General features: G+C 45.5%; 1 protein-coding gene across 1 annotated transcript in view; it reads right to left on the reverse strand.

Moving 5' to 3' along the window:
* HOMER2 (homer scaffolding protein 2) overlaps positions 6,908 to 17,032 on the reverse strand; it is a 53,087-nt gene continuing 42,962 nt past the window's right edge. The window contains exons 6-9 of the mRNA XM_021407581.1: positions 16,555 to 16,711; positions 14,978 to 15,088; positions 12,511 to 12,591; positions 6,908 to 11,769 (exon numbers count right to left, since the gene is read on the reverse strand). Coding sequence (XP_021263256.1) covers positions 11,581 to 11,769; positions 12,511 to 12,591; positions 14,978 to 15,088; positions 16,555 to 16,711 — 538 coding nt within the window. The 3' untranslated portion in view covers positions 6,908 to 11,580. The remainder of the gene's footprint in view (positions 11,770 to 12,510; positions 12,592 to 14,977; positions 15,089 to 16,554; positions 16,712 to 17,032) is intronic.

A 17,032-nucleotide genomic window follows, 5' to 3' on the forward strand; every position in this document is an offset into this window, starting at 1 on the left:
GGGGATTCAGTGTGCTCTCATTTTAGGATTCTGATGTGCTGTAAGCATCACTTGCAACCAAAACCAGTGTACAGTGGTGTGTCAATCGTGCAGCAATTCACACTAAGGATATATGTAAAACCACTTATTTTCTCAAGTATTTCTGAAATGTGTAAATCGATAACAAATTTGCAAATATTTTGTTTTACAGTAGAATAAGCAGATCTATCAGTAAAAGCACGAGAGCTGATGGACAGAACGACTTAAGAATCTGAGCTGGGGGCCAGGCTCTGGGTTGAGCAGCTCTGCTCTTTGCAGATGCATTAAAGCATCCCCTTCTTGCATCCCACCCCTTGGTGGGAACAGCCTGCCCTAACTGTCCAGCTGCAGAATTTGTTTAAACAGAAATGCAGCTGTCTGGATTTAAAGAGTTCATAGGGCCCAGTGCTGCTGCATAGCACAGTGGTGAGGGCTCAGTTCCTACAAACCCCGGTTGCTGTGCGTTGTGAGTTCCTAACGAGATGTGGGCAGGCCATGCAGCAGCTGGCAGTATTTTTAGGGAGCTTTAATGTACATGTATGTATTCAAAGACTGCTTGGGCTGGCAGGGAGAGCTCTGCTCTGACAGCCTGGCCTTTGATCACAGCAGGATCGCAGTGCCTGGTGCACGTAGGCCCACAGTGGTGGCTGGGGATGGCAGCACAGATATGGATTTGTCAGCAGTTCTGTCACTGCACTGCTTTTCGGGATGTATGAGGCTCTTCAGTCATCAAGCCCCCAGCACACACAGGGCTGATTCACGGCTGAGGCTGTATCCTGAGTGCTCATGCCCCTGCAGCCCTGACAGGCCTGAGGGCATGAGCAATGCCTGCCAGCAGGCCGCACAGCGTCACTTCTCCATCCCATAAATGAACAGTTCAAGGCTCCATCGTCTGATAGATGGCTCTGATATGGCACGGACCTTGAACTCTGTTTCACTTCTCATCATTGCAAACAGAACAAGAGTTCTCCCCAGCCACACCATGACTGCATGCTGCAGCTCCGTGCTTTATTCTGCCTTCTTGTTAAAAAGCCAAGAGAGGAAAAAAAACAACACAGCATTGCTGTTTCTACCAAAAAAAAAAAAAAAAAAAAATCAAGGCCTAAGCCGGTCTTTACAGGGCTAATATAGAGCACCTCTGCTCCACTCTCATGAGCTATGGGTGCTTCATCCCTGCAGGTGCCCAAGGCCAGAGTGCATGGGCCCTGGGCAGCCTGATCTTGGGGGGCACCCACTGGGCCTCATGCCCCAGAAGCCCCTTTGCCCACATCCAGTCCCTCCTTTCATCCCTTAAAATAAGAAGATGCAAATCTATGCCAGGACACCTGGAGCAAGAAGAACAAAGCTGATATGGATGAAGGCATTCATTAGGACTAACAAAAAGATGAGACATGCTTCTTCTTTCAGGCCTTTTCAGAGAAGAGGTGGGTAGATAAGTGCGCACCCTTTGAGGAAAATGAGATTTGAGGTTATGCCTCCTTCCATTTAAAAAGCATTTTTAATTCCAAAACTTCCTGTTTGCATCAGAGAGAACAGCTGCGCACTGCGTGTCATAATAACATGATAGTGTAGGAAAGAGGGACGCAGCATTTCAATTAAATCCACAGTGATGATAAAAGGTGAATGGCATTGAAGGTATCTTTTAATAAATGCCACCGTAGGGCCTGGCAGTGGAAGCAGCTCCCAACAATCCATTAGCAAATCCCTGGGGACAGCACACACTGGAAACTGCTCCAGAACATGGTGGGTTTTTTTTTGCCTTTTTTTTTTCTTTCCCCTGGGTGGAAAAGCATGCAATTTTCATTCTCAGCATGTCACACCAAGCTGAAAGCGAGAAGCAGCAGAACTAAATCCACTCAGGTAGCAGTGACATTAACAGCTCAGCTACTTGTGAAAATGCTGCATAAAACAAGCTGTCTATAGCAAGCTATTGCTCTAGCAGTAAGAAGGAGCTGCTAACTGCTTGGAAAACATATTTAACCAAAATCTACACGTGCTCCTTTTCCATGAAAAGCCCCCTCCTGCCCCAGCTCCAAACCCCTTCTTGGGCTCCCACTGGTCTCAAGCAAATCCAGAGGTCTGTCTTCTGGGCTCCCTTCTCTATCTTCTGCCCTTGGCCAGCAGCGATGGCACCTCCAAAGGACCAGGGCTTGTTCAGCTGGGAGCAGAGGACGTGGCAAGGAGCAGCTTCCAGGGCAGGTGGCTGCAGGCAGGTGAGTAGGGCCACAGGTCTGCAGCTCAGCGCCAGCCCTGAACAAACACATCCTGGTGGAAAAGGGAGCACCGGTCTGTAGCCAAACACAGAGCTGCCAATGGCCAGAGGCTGAGGAGTCAGGGGAAACGCTGTGACATAGGCTTCACTTCAGTGGTGAACAGCTCATGAGCCTGAAACCAGGGGATCTACAACAGGTAATACAGGCCTCTGCTATACTCTCCCTGCTGCTAGGCTGCAGCTGGTCAAAGGTGCACAGCATCCTGCTGGAAGACTCGTCCTACGTGAGTTCAATGCAATTCATCACTCTTAGTGCCACAAAATCTTCTGCAATACCCTCCTGTCCCAAGGCAACAGTCCTTGCCTTGCTCTGAACACCATCCTATGGATGGAAGCATGGGGCAGACCGAAGCCAGCAGCTGTTCCCACTCCCCTCCTGGCCCCCAGCCACTACCCACAGAGGTGGATTTAAATCCTGGTGCTGGCAGCGAAGTTCTGGCTCCACAAGAGTGGGCAGCACAGACACTGGGGTGACGACATAGATCTGTCCTGCTCTTACAAAGACGCCACAGTTGATACTCATCAGCAAGTGAGTCACTGCCCATCCCACATCTTCCTGCTCAGCAGTGGTGACGGCAAAAAGGGATTCCGCGCCCCCACATCTGCTATGCTACACAGGGACTGCTGCTATCCCCTCCTCCGGAGCCAGCCAGCGACTTCAGAACAAAGGCACTGAGAAGTGCTCATGGACACTGAGCACACAGAGGGGCAAGGCAGAGGTGGGCTCAGCCTGTACTCAGACCTTCCCTGCCCGCCTCACCTGCAAAGGAGCACTTCCCACCAAGGGACATTTGCTGCTGCCTTCTGCAGCCCTTGGGAAACACAGCAGTACTCCAACACCCTAATAACGCTTGCCTCTGCTTGCACTTATCACATGCAGAAACGAGGATTTGTACATCAGTAATAGCCTATCCGGGCCTTCAAGTTTCTTTCTGAAAGAGGAGCAAGACAAATGACCCAAATGACCAATGCCAATCCCATAACAGCAGCTCTCTCTGCTGCTGAAGAAGGTTGCCTGGGTCTGCCCAAGAACCTTGGCAGGTCAGAGGGCTGACCCCCAGCCAGCACCTGCCCCAGGTGAGACACAGAGCAGAAAGCTGAGGCCATGCATCCCTAGGGACCTGGGACCCCCTTTGGTTTCCACCTGAACCAATAAAGCATTCCAACTCTCAGTTTAACAGAGGAGAGCTGGGCTGCTGTGCAATGCGTCACTGTCTCTTCCACTCCCTGTTTTTTAAGCAGCATTTGTGTCTCTCAGTGCTGTCCTAAAGCTGTTCCCCTCCCACGACAATGACTGTGCTGATGGCCAGGGACCTCTGCAGTGTGAGGAGAGAGTGAATCACTGCACTTTCCCAGGTTTCAGAGCCGGGGATTATCTCTACAAATGCACCCAGCACTGCTATATGTAAGCAAGATTTGAATGACATACTTAATTACCTGGGTCCTTTCTTCAAGAGTCTCCAGGATCCTGCTTAGCATCACTCATCTCTAGGTTAATGAACGATGCAAACTTGCATCCACCGCAAATGCAAAGCCTCGGCTAATGGCAGCAGTGAAACAAATGAAAAAACCCGAAAGTGGATGGCCTTGAAAACTGATATCATTCAGTATGACACAGTAATGCAACAAGGATGCCTGTCCTGGTGTTATTTATAATGCCCTGTATGCCTGGATTCCCTCCAGCCAGCACACATTATGCTCAATCCAGGGCATATGCAACAAATCATTATCCAATTATGGAAACTCAGGAGACAAGCTCTCTCTTGATTACTGCCACAGATTTCTTTTCTGTAGACCACCAGTCCTAACAAGGGAAGCAGCAGAAAATACAGGAAAAGAATAAAAACCTCCAGTGAATGCCAGTCATATACTGATGGATATATCCACTCATAGATCTGAAAGCAAACCGTTGACAAGAAGTGTTCCTCAGCTATTTACACCCTCAGGCAGCCCACGGCACACAGCCTGGCCAGGATACCACGGGGTGCTGAGGACACTGCCCCCCACACTGCATTGGAGGGCCAGGGCTGTGCCAGGGCAGGATCTCCCATCCTTGGATGCCACCTAGCCAGGCTGCCACCTGTGCCCTGTACTGCTCCAGGCTCCCTGCATGACCTCTGTTTTCTGGGTCTGGATGGATGTTTCCAGTGCTGCCATCTGAAATCAGACCTGGCAGCCACCTGGTAGGGCACTTCTACTGCTTCTAAGGGATGGTTTGGCTTTGCTGCCAGCAGATCAGTGCCTGAATCATGGCTGCACCACAGCTGCAGGTCAAGATCAGAGCTGCGCTCATGCATTGCCTCTATCTCCTTGGAAGACGGGAAACGATGGAAACAGCAGATAATTAACACGTGGGACTTCAGCCCCTGTTCACACCTTCAGATGAAGAGTGCTGAACATGAAAAGCATTTGGAGAGAGTAACGTGGGACTTGGCATAAATCCAGCCCTGTCACCAGTTACATGAGGCACGGTGAGTCCAGCTCACCCAGCACACCGCTGCTGTACGGGACCCCCACTGGTAGGAGAGTGTTTTTTTCTCCAAGCCAGGGCTTAAGCTTTTCCTGGGTTGCTGATACAAGGAGAATAGCAAAAGGAGCACATATTACAAAGTCATTCATCTGTTCATGTGTCAAATATTACACTGAAGCTTCATCTCACCTTCGCTTGTATTTTCGCCAGAAATCCCAAGGCGGCATATCACAGCTCGCTATCACACAGCCTGGCAAAAAGCTGTTTAATGAATAACTTGAGAAGTACAAACCTCGTTTTGGAGGATCTCCAAGCTTCCTGATAGGAATCCAGTCAAAAGCGACAACGAAGGCATTATCGGCATGCGGCAGCTGATTTCCCTGACGGCTCAGCTCGTCAACCTGGCTGCTTCTGCTGAGAATGTTCGTCACCCATGCCAGGCAGCCGGCGAGGAGCAGCGCTTCCCATCAACTGCTTCTGTTTTGCTGCAGTGCATACAAGCTGCTTTCACAGCTCCTGGTTACTCAGGAACTGCCCCAGATTACTGAGCTGCTTGGCAGAGCTATGGATGGCTCCTGGTAGAAGAGTTTTGGAGAAAGGTCAGGGGCGGCCGTGCTTCCCACTCATCTCAGTGCTGACATTTGCAGCCGCGTAACCCAGAGTAACAAAGGGACGAGCCTCATCCATTTAGCAGCCTTCAAACCTTATAAATCCCTTGGGGGAAGCCTGGGTTGATGCCAAGATGGCAAACACTGTTTCTGTGCAATGAACACAGAGATGCAGAGAGCATCTTTATGTGCAATCTGTAGCTACAGCACAGTGATACCCCTGCCTGGGGATGGGCTGTGGGACACAGACATTTCACACCTTGGGAAACTGCTGAGAGGGTGCTGCTAACCTCTGGCTGCTGATGGAGAACACTGCTGTCCAAACACCTCTCATTTCACAGCAGAGGCTTACTCCTGGGTCCCATTCCTCCCTCCAAAGAAAATACCAGAGCAGTTCCAGCTGCCACCAGGGCCACTCCATCAGTTACAGGACACCACGAGGTTTCCTGTCCCAAGCATCCCCCAGATAGGGTGACAAGGAGCGTCCTTCTAGTGAAAGGTCTTATTCAGAGTGTAGGAAGTTCCAAATTTCATGTCACAATACATCTAGAAATGACTTTTCCAGTTTAGCACTTCCAGCCCTGCACTCCCTCTAGCTGTTCTAACAGTATGGAAGAAGTGAGCAGGACAAAGGTTTCTAAGCTCCACTTAATGGAAATGAGGTTTTTAGAGTGCATATCTAAGGCACTGCAGCATACACATAGATCTAAACCACATTCCTCTTACTGAGTGACAGCATTACCTCGAGTCCAGCTTTGCAATCATGTAATAAACTACAGGGAAAGGATGTCCATTTTCTGAAGTCAATGAAGACAGAGAGACAAGAGATTTTACTTAAACTATATATTTTTACGTAAAACAACTTTATGTTACAATAAAATCAGATAAAAATCACAAAGTTGTATAAGTTCATAAAGCAAAAAATCAAGTTTTTCTTATATATATATATAAAACCCAGCATTTACTGCTACTAGGAGTCTAAATGTTAACATTGACTGTCTATGGCCGATTTGAAAAAAAATATATTTTTTCACAGCAGACAAAAATGACGAGGTAAGTGATGTTATTACAATGATCCAACTGTAGTAAACACTCCAGTTTTCATTAACCCATATACTAAATATAACAAAACCAAATAAAAATATACATTTAGAACACTGCAGTGTTTTCCCACAGTTGTGTATCAACAAACTGTCATTCACTAAACTTTACTCGAAACAGTTAAAACAGGGCGCATGGTTATCTTCAGTACTAAAGTCTCATAGTAATCTAAATATTTTGGTATCGCAGATCACACTAAGACACTCTCAGAACTCTCAACAACAAAGGGATATATTTCTGTTAAAAACAATGTGCTTTGTTCATCATTCATGATGAGTTTTACAGAATATTATGCTCGTGATCACTATCAGGCAAGGAAAGGAAAACAACGAAATGCTGCAAAACACTCCTACCGAGCACAGCTCCCTTTCACACGCCCAGGTTAAGCAGCGCACCGCAAACGGAGAAGCTTAGTTCACAAATCTTGCATTATCGGTCTTTTTTTTTTTAGCTAGTATATGGCTAAAATAATTATTGCTGACCAGTGTTAAAAACAAACACACACACACAAAACCCCCCAAATACCTAACAAAAATACACAAGCGGATCAATTTTTCTCACATGCCTTTCTTGTCTGTGCTGTTATTAGGTAACTGAATTACCAGAAAGGAAAGAGCAATCTATTTCAAAATACACATAATAATAAAAAAAAAATTGGAGGTATAGGCACCTTCATTTGAAGACTGTGTATTTGGACTGTCTTGTAAAATAAAAAAGAGAAGCGCTAACACAGAGCACAGCAGAAAGTCAGACTGTGAGAGACGCCAGGCCCCCCCAAAGGTAGGCCCCGCTCTGCCCGCTGCCTGTGGAACCCCGCGGGAAGTGCGGCCATCACTCTGTTGGTAATCTCCTGAACGTGGGTTTCACTTCAGGTTTTGTGTTGTTTAGCACAGAGACCAATACTTAAGACATGCAAACTTCACGTAATGGTCAATTTATCTCCTAGATGTCAGCCAGAACACTGCCACACTCTCAGGCCTGTGCGTGCCCCAGCCACCTTTGTGGGACTGCTGCTTAGAGCTGCTTCTGGGTTAAGCGCCTTGTGTCTACGTATTGCTGGGCTTAACACAAAGGTGAGTGAATTCACAGAGAAAGGAGCGACCCTAGAGCAGCTCTGTGCCTTGCAGCCACCCAACCAGTATCCCATCTCTCCCCCAGGTTCTGACACAAGCTGTTCAGGCTGCTAAGCTCTCGTGCCGCTCAGCTGTGCATGGATATTCACCTCTCACCCCTTCCCCCATCTTTGATATGCTGAAGACTTTTGGGTACCAGCAGGCTTCAGGAGCCAAAAACTGCCTGTGCTAAGGTGGAGGGGCCAGCAGTGGCCATCTCAGACCTTCAGTGCTCCATCAGTGTGTGGCTGAGCACAGAGCACATCCTGCACTGAAACTTCCACCACAACCATCACCAAAATCACACATGGCTCCCCAAATCCTGTTTAAACTTCTTCCCTTTGGATTCACCTTCTAGAATACGCTGAGACCTGCAGCCCTTCACCCTGACAGCGGTGTTATTTTCTTAATCCACAGGCTCAGGAAGACAATGCTATACTTGTGAGAAGCCACCGAGGCTCTAAAGGGTTTCGTTTGGAAGAGCCTAACAACACGCACTGGGCTGTGGCAGTGAGGAGACTGTCCTCTGGGGGCTGGGAAGCAGCAAAAGGTGACCAGAAATGAACAAGGCAGCCATGGAGAGAAAGTGAACGTCAGGAAAAAATGAAACGGGGCAACAGAAGAGTGCCATAGCACAGGGACACTTTGTGCCTGGCTGGGAAGGGGACACAGTGCTCTGAAAGTGATGACAGGATGTCATGGGTGGCAGAAGCCCTCCCACTCTCTTCAGTTCATTGATCTGCTTTAAAAACGGTTCACCCTACATTGCTCACATAAAGGTAAAATCAGATGTTTGACTGTAAAAAAAAAAAAAGGCATTGCCTGAGTAGCACGGCCCAGGCACACTGAGTGTAAAACCATTTATAAAGAAGAGAGTATTTTGAACATTGGGTATAAAAAGTGCGAGGTGGAACTGAATTCCTTGCAAAAAAAAAGTTTCTCTTGCACTTATTTCACTTTGTAAATGGAATGTCAATTAGCCATGGACAGGGAAACACTGGCAAATGCTAATTCTGCTGAAAACGCACTTTTTGGGCAAATACCACCGCTTAAGAATTTGAGTCAGAAATCAGCAAATCAGTTCAGCCAAATAGGAAAAAAAGCAAAAGGTTAAACTGTTTTATTTTGGTTTGTGAAACAAAGTTTTAAGTTTCTCATTTTGAACTAATTCATTCTAATGATTAGGATAAGGTCATCATCCAATATGCTAACTAACATGCCAGGTGAAACATTTCATTACCCTTGACAACAATTACCTCAAGGCATTTTTCTGTCACTGACCATTTCTACTGGACCTGTTCAGCTTACTTTGGCCACTCCACCAAGAGGAAAACCAACACTACCAAGCAGCTCTAACACCGCATCAGAGGAGTATCTCTCTGGAGAACACGGAAGACAGACAGACACTCTTGCTAAAGAGTGCCCACACAGATTTCTGTTCCCAGAGCCCCAGCCTGCAGCAGGTGCCACCGGGGTAGGGCATAGCTGAGGGGCAGCGGTGGCACTCGGAGCTGGGCAGAAGGCCTTTGCAAACATGCAACCACACAGCTGAGGTAGGAGACATCCTGCCATGAACCACTCTGAGGGAGAAACCTGTGTGTTGAGAGTGAGATCACGGGTGCTCAAGGTGAGATACAGCCTCACGTACAATGGATATAGATCTGACATTCCTCATCATCAGCCAAGTGGGATTGCATGGCCCTGAGCTGTAATAACGAACAAAATCAAGCTCTGGATCTGCGGCATATCTGACTAAAGCTGGAAAAAGTCTGGATTAATCTCAATAGAATCATTTCTTTGCAGAGTCTTTTGCACTCCTTTGACCATATTTTATATTAAAACCAGAACAAGAAGCCCTAAGATCACCCAACAGACAAAAGGAAGCAAGGGATGGAGCAGGGTCCTTAGTGCAGACATGATGAGCGCTGCAACCAGGAGCCCCAACTGCCCGTATTGCTCCTCCACACAAGGGAGCTCTGCAGCAGCATGGGGGGAGAGGAGAAGCAGGACGAGCTGCCTGTTCCATGATCGCGGACTTGCTATCAAATTAAAAGACTAAAAATGGAGACTGCTTGCTCACCACCACACACAGTTTCTGACGTCACTCTCAATTTTGAGAAGTCTGTTCTAACCCCACATTATGCAACTGTTGAATATTCCAGGCTGGCAAAGTCTAATTTTCACACGCCTACATGCTATGTACCTGATTTTTATTTTTATTTTTAAATTTCAACAGCCTACAGCATTTTTTTTAAAGACTTAAATGGTCATAGTGGTTATAAAAGGTCCCAGCTTCAAATGTGTCATTTAAAAGGATTAAAAGCAAGAGTACAAAAAGTTCAGTTTAAACAATAAGCAATGATGGTAATGCAATGGATGAAATGAAAATTCATGGGACAATGGCAGAAAAAAAACATCTCCAGTATGTGGATTATAGAGCCATGTGCAAAAATAATTCAACGCGTTTCATCTATAACCCACATCTTTTAAAGGTCACTTTTATAATAGAAATGTGCCAAGAAAGAAAAAGTCCCTAGGAAATAACATGTAAACATCACGGCGTGGCCATTGAATCAGTCACTTCTGGAATGCACTCACCTTGGTGCTTCACCAAGCTTTCACCTGATAGAAACAAATACAATATCGTATAAACACAAGTTCTTTCCTGAATGAATTCGGATGCAGTGTAAACAGAATCTCAAACCAGGGAACAGAGAAAGAAACGAAAGAAGCTAATGGCATTCCTAGGGATAAAAGCAAAACTTGGGCTCCGGTCCTTCTCACATCAGTGGGCGATGCAGCGATGTCCTTGCTGCAGTCCGGTGTATGAGTCTGCATTTCTCAAAACGTATTTAGAGCTGCTGAATAAACAAAGACTACACTTTCTGCCTTTGAGGTTGGGGCTTTGTTTTTTTTTTTGGTCAATCTAACTTGGTGACTAACTCCCACCCGCCGGTCCCTTGAGGAGGGAACACAGAAATCATAGGAAAGAAAGGGGTTTTGGTTTCACGTAGTCGTTACCTGCAAGTCTCCTGGGCAGGAAGCTGCTTCCTATGACCTCCTGATGCTTTTCTGATCACATCTCCTGAGCCCATGCTGTGGCAGCTGAGCAGCAGTGATTGAGGTGCACAGAGTGGCATGTGCCCTGCGTACAAAGCAGCATTATGTCTCCTCCTAAAATAAATATCTGGTCCCGAGACTCAGGTGTGCATTTTTTAGAGGCACACACAGTGACTGAACAAAAAGGGTTCAAAACTGAGACGATGGATCAAAGAGAGATGGTCTCGCTAAGCAAGAGGAGCTGTCCTCACCTATGGGTAATGTGACTTAAAGTGTAAGAGCTGGAATTCATTTCTACTTGGTGCTGCATGGACGCAAGCAAGCACATGCAGCCTGAATTGGAGGTTATACGAAATCCTCTGGATTTTACTCTCTGAATCAGGTCTGATCGACGTGGTCCCTAAAGATACTGGCATGCGTGTCAAGTGATTCGCTTGACTGCAGCTCATCACAGGCACATTTTACCATGCTGATTTACAGACTGCAGGAGCTCCATCTAATCTCTCTGCTTGGCCAAGGAATAAAAGGATACGTTGCTAGGAGTGCTGATGGTCCGGAAAAGAAAGACTTGTTTTCTGTTTCTATGGTTGCAACAGCCCTTAAAAAAGATATAAATTTCCCTGCAACAACTAACTGCATATTCATTTTAAGGTAGATCTAGTTCCAGATTCCTGAGACAGAACCCTCTACCTGTTCCCAACCCCACAAAGCCAGAGCAGCGGTGTAGAAAGTTTCTAACCTCAACAGAATTCAGTGAGCAGCACGATTGGTTTGGAAAACAAACAAAAAACCCAAAATAACCCACAGCAAATTTTCAGCCTCTATGTACAAAAACAATGCAAACAGGTGGAACATTCTAGTTATATTTTGTAAAACACATGATTGGGATCAACAAAACATCAAACATCCAGACCCTAGATTACAAAAATCTATTGCCATCTAGTTGTCAACCCCAAGTTTAGACAGTCCTTGTCGGAAATCATGTAATTCATCTATCTTCCCATCTAGTACATCTAAAAAATTCTTTAATTCAGTTTTAAGGTTGGTCTGCCTGTGTTTGCTCTCTTCAACTTCTGTCCTTAGCGTTCTGACTTTCTCTTCAAGATCTTTGTTCTTATTCTCAGCATCCTTAAAAACAAAAAGACAGTAAGATGAATCATAGAGAAGAAAGATGGGCAGCATTTAATTGAGTAAAGCAACAAATGGCATCAGATTGGAGAAGTTTGCCGCAATTCCTGCAAACTGATTAATACGTGCACCTCTGAAGCAACTGACACATGCTGGACAGATTAAGAAAAGCCTATGCAGAAAAGGACACAGATTAACTGGAAAAGACACTTTGCATCAGATTTTGTCATTTGCTTGATAGCTTAAAATTCAGCTGGATTTAAATCACACATCACGCATACATTTCTGTCACTGTTACAGTTGCAGAATTAGATACCATGCCAGCAATTACATACAGAATTATCCACAGCAGTTTAATCTTGAAAGACAAGCTTTAGAAAAATACTGCCCAATGAATGTTATTGCTTTATGCAGTACTTTACGATTTATTGGGGTTTTTTTTGGTTTTTTGTTTTTTTTTTTTGTAAGTTTGCCTCTGTGGGACAGCCTGGAACTGGCAGGAGATGGATGCAACATGAAGCAGGGCGTGCCAATTTGTGCAAGGCAACAAACAGTGCTGTTAATGACTCCAGTGCTATGAGGGGCATGGTGCATTCTGCAACTAACGAGTACTTTTTTGGTTTTGTTAACTGGGGTTCTTTGCCTTCAAACCTTGAAGTCCAAAGAAAGAACTGCATGGGTTATGAGAAAGAAAATAAATGAATCGACTGCTTTATAATTAATCTCATTGCTAAACTGTACCTGTAATTGTTGAGATACAGATTCACATTCTGACATTAGCTGTGGTATAATTTCACCCTGCTTTCGGAGCTCTTCCAGTTCCTTTGAAAACACAAAAGAAAAATCAATGCAAGCTTCAATTTAAAACAATGAAAATTTGAGAATATGAAATAATTTTGCATATTTTATTGTATTCTGCACTGTATTTGGATTTAAATACTCAAAATAGCATGTCTGCATTCAAAAACACGCTAGAATACATTTTTCACTGTCTTTTTGACTTTGTACTTCTATAACAGACACTGTAATCCAATAGCATGCCATTAATTGTTAATGAAATCTTAACCTAAGCCACATCTCTATGCAAAAGATGTACTCAATAAGAGATAATCTGAAGTGCTGTAATGCTACGAGTAATTTATAGATGGTAGCAAAGAGCAAAGTAGACATGAATTTCCAATGATAAATGGCAGCAAAAAGGGCCAGTGGAATTATGAGCTGCATGTAGAGAGGCATCATTACAGAGCACAGCTGCAGTGGGCTCTCCCCTACTGCACAGCCCTGGGCAACACCTCCCCAGATTTGTGTTCTGCTGTGCCACTGCTGTCAAAACTGAGAGGAGTAACTGGAAGGAGTTCATGAACAGAACAATGTGAGTCAGTAGGAGACCGCGTCTCTGGTGGAAATAAAGAGTGCTGAATACATTAATACACAAACGAACACCACCAACAGGGTTAGCAGAGAAAGACCCTAAGAAAACCTGTGCATCCTGCAGAACGATTGACAGCGTATCTGAAAAGCACATTTGCAGGTCCAAGAGAAGCTGTGCCTTGAAAAGAGTGCAAGATCCTCCTGCAGAAGCTCTGCCCACACAGATCACAGCCTCAAGAACAAATGTGAGTATATTCTGTTTCTCAGCATTAGTTTACATTCATGTAAGATGCCACATCATTTAATACTGCAGATTTTTCTGAACTGCACTGAATAATTTGTTTAACTGATGTAAGAATAACTATATCCAGGCAATATTCCAGCTACTGAAATGGGGGAAAGGAAGAGTAATTTTCTTTTTGAGATATGAGCTCTCATGCATATGTATATATACACACACACAATGCCTGAGAACTCATAGGTAAAAATATAAATATATTACACTATATATACACTATTATACAGTGTACTTACTGTATATACTACAATACAGTATGATGTGCATAGATATATACTATGTTGCATACAGCATATGACGTACAATACAGTCTATATAAATATTTCAATAGATAGCTCTATCCTGACTCCAAAGCCTTTAAATTTCTCTCTTCTCATTTTCTACACGAAGAGAACATCAGCAGTTCTTCTCAGAGGGCAATGTTCACAAGTGGGCTTCATGCTGGTTACTTACGGGTGGTTTAGACCTAATCAAGGACCTGCTAATGCAAGCATGCAGTTTGAAAACAAATGAATAAGTTGGATGACAGGTGATAGTCACAAGACAATTGAGTTTCTGGTTCATTTGGTACCACAAAAATGTGAAATTTGAGGAAAATGATAGTAAAAAAGGGTTCTTATATGTGCTATTACCACAGGAAGACTGGGAAGAAAGCGCGACATTTTCCTTGGAAATATGGTGCTGAAAACCGTATTATATTTATAACAGTGCATCAAAATCCATCTCCCTAAACTATTTCCTTGTGCCATCTTAAAACCCCTTGATAGCACCAGCTGTTAAAAGCGCCAGCTGAGATGTTGTAATGGCACATGGCAAACTTTACTGCACCTGCTGACAGCTCTTTCTTTCTCAACCAGCACAGAGCATTTGGTCACTGTGATGAAGAAAAAGACAAGGATCCCATTATTTTTCCCACTGTTCAGGGGCTCCAAGCCATCAACATCATTCTCCTTAGAAAAACGACCACCCTGTACATCGAAAATGACAAAATGGGCTACTCCAAATGAATCTGAGTTTCTCACTTTTGGCCTCAGTCTTGAGATCAGAGGGAGGCTGTAAAATGGGTAAACTGAAGCGTATGAGCCATCCGGGGGAAAAAAAAGAAAACAGGACCTGCTATGCAAATGCCCAGTTGCTTTGTAAATGTCTTTTTAATGAAAAGCCCTGCTGGTCCTGATGTCTGAGGAAGGCAGGATGTGGGCACTGACAACAAAAACTGTTTTCAGCAGACATCTCACTGGCTTGGGGCAACTTATTCCACCTCTCCAGTTCTTGTGGGAGTAAAGCATTGCATACACAAACCACCAGAATTAAGTATGCTTTCACAACACATAGTATCATGAAACTGAGATCTGAGAAATTCTATTAAAGTATTGCCAAAGAATTCTGCCCAGAAAATCTAGAAATGGGTAACACCCTGAGACAACAGGCTTTTCCTGGCTGCAGGTAAGCCAGACCATAAATCTATATCCAAAATGAGAAGCAACTCCAGCTCTGAAATGTATGAATGTATGTTCTGTCTATATTTATGGCACTTACCAGCTCTTTGTCTTGAAGCTCTGTTTCCAGCTCCTGGAGACGTCTGCTCAGCTGTGCATTTCTTTCCTTCTCTTTATTTATTTCATTGCACTGCTCCTCCAGTTCTTCAATCTTTAAGAGATGTCAGAAAACAGATATAATAGTTACATTTCAGAAAATCTGGGGCAGACCACAGCCAGTATGAATTGGCATTGCCCCCACAGGGAAGCACAGACAAATTTAACATGTCATGGATCTATTTCTTAGATCATAGCAGCCAACTACTACAAAATCATCGCTTCTTGCGTTAAAAAAGAATCCATGAACAGATCCATGAGGGAGCACCGGGGCTGTGTTTACTCTCTTTCACACAGTACCACACATAATTACTCAAGGATGCACAAAACACTGAGCTGCTACAACAAGCAGGGCTGGGGATACAATCTGCACGCCATTTCTGTGAAACTAATGCAAGGTTGTAACGGATGGGGTGTGTATGTGTGGCAAGGAGAAGAAATCCACCCCACACCCCCAGCATGGCCTCCTCGGGGGCTGCTTACCACTGGGGCTGCAGCAGGAGGGAAGGCCAGCCAGCTCCTCGCCTCAGGAGCCGCACTTCCCACAGGCTGAGGGCCAGCTCATTACAGGGCGTACTTCAATTCTCAGCTGCTTTGGCATTATACCTTCCCTCAGGTAGAAGAAGGTAGAGTCACATGCAAAGAATGCTGATCCAGTTAAGGAAGGGGAAGGAGCTTCCCAGGGCGCTGCGGTGGGGTGGCCTTGTGAGGAGGAACCTAAGTGGGGGAAAGGCTCGAGGAAACCTCACTGTGTGGAAAATGACAGCGCATCGTACTGACTGCACTGCTGCTCTGGCCAGCCTGCAGGGCAGTTACGCCGCAGCTGTAGCAAGAGGTGCTTAGATAATCTCTTCAGATCTAGGCTACAGCTATTGAGAAGTGGTAATGTTAGGACCTGGTTTGGTGCTGCTGCAGCAGCTCTCAGCCCCACTGCCCTCCTCCAGGCCTGGCTTTATTGCTGTGTGGTTCCAGCTGGGCCTTGTGTGGGTAACCATGCTATACCCACTCCTGCTCAGCCACCATCTGGCAGCGTTGAAGTGAGCTTTGAAAGCTGTAATCCTACTTTTATCACTCTTCTGCTTATCATCCTGGACAGCAGCCCCTGCTGACACCATGTTGCCCAAGCCAAGAGGCTGGAGCTCCACACTATGCAGCAGCACACGTCCTCTACTGATCCCAGCTCTGTGAACTTCCCTGCCACTGCCTCAGCCCCCAGACTTCTCTTTCAATGACAACATCAGTCCCCTAGCACACAACCAAAGACAAAGCTGCAGCAACACAAGAAAAGAGCAATGAAAGGCGCAGCTCACCTTCAAAGTGCCCTGGGGACAATTTTCCTAATTTCATTTAGTGCTCTCACTACAGACACCTTCTATCCAGAACACATATTTGTATCTATGTCTTAAAAACTGCAAATTTGAACTTTCTGGCTGCTTCTCTCACTGTCACTGTTTTTAGCCACCCCCATCAAAGCTCACGAGGTGCCCTAGCATCCCCTGGTTGCTGCTGGCACGGGGCTACCTTGCTTCTGAGCTGGTCGTTCTCCTCCTTGCAGGCTGAGAACTGCTTCTTCCAGTGCTCTATGCTGGCAGCCGACTCCTGCAGTGCCGTGGTGAGACGGGCATTGCTCTCCCTCAGCGTCTGCAGCTCCGTCTCCCACTTCTTTACATTGGAGGAACTGGGAAGGACCGGACACTGTTAGATGGGCTGACCATTTAACCCCACATCTTGTTACTCTCTATGTGACGGATGTACCCTGCTCCTCTGTACCTGTGCATCGCTACACTTTGTCAGCATCGCTGGGACCCCTCAGGATAGATGATAACAGAGGAGGGAATGCTACCTACATACGGTTTCTTTTATGCTCAGCCTTCAATATCCCTTATATAGTGCTGAAGAATGAAGCTACCCACTCCCCAAAGCTTCAAACTACAGAACAGAGCAAATGGTGGCTCTGAAATCCCTTCCACAGCAGCTGCTGTGCCTGTGGAGGTGTCTT

This window comes from Numida meleagris, chromosome 9 (assembly GCF_002078875.1).
Source record: "Numida meleagris isolate 19003 breed g44 Domestic line chromosome 9, NumMel1.0, whole genome shotgun sequence".
Classification (NCBI taxonomy): domain Eukaryota; kingdom Metazoa; phylum Chordata; class Aves; order Galliformes; family Numididae; genus Numida; species Numida meleagris.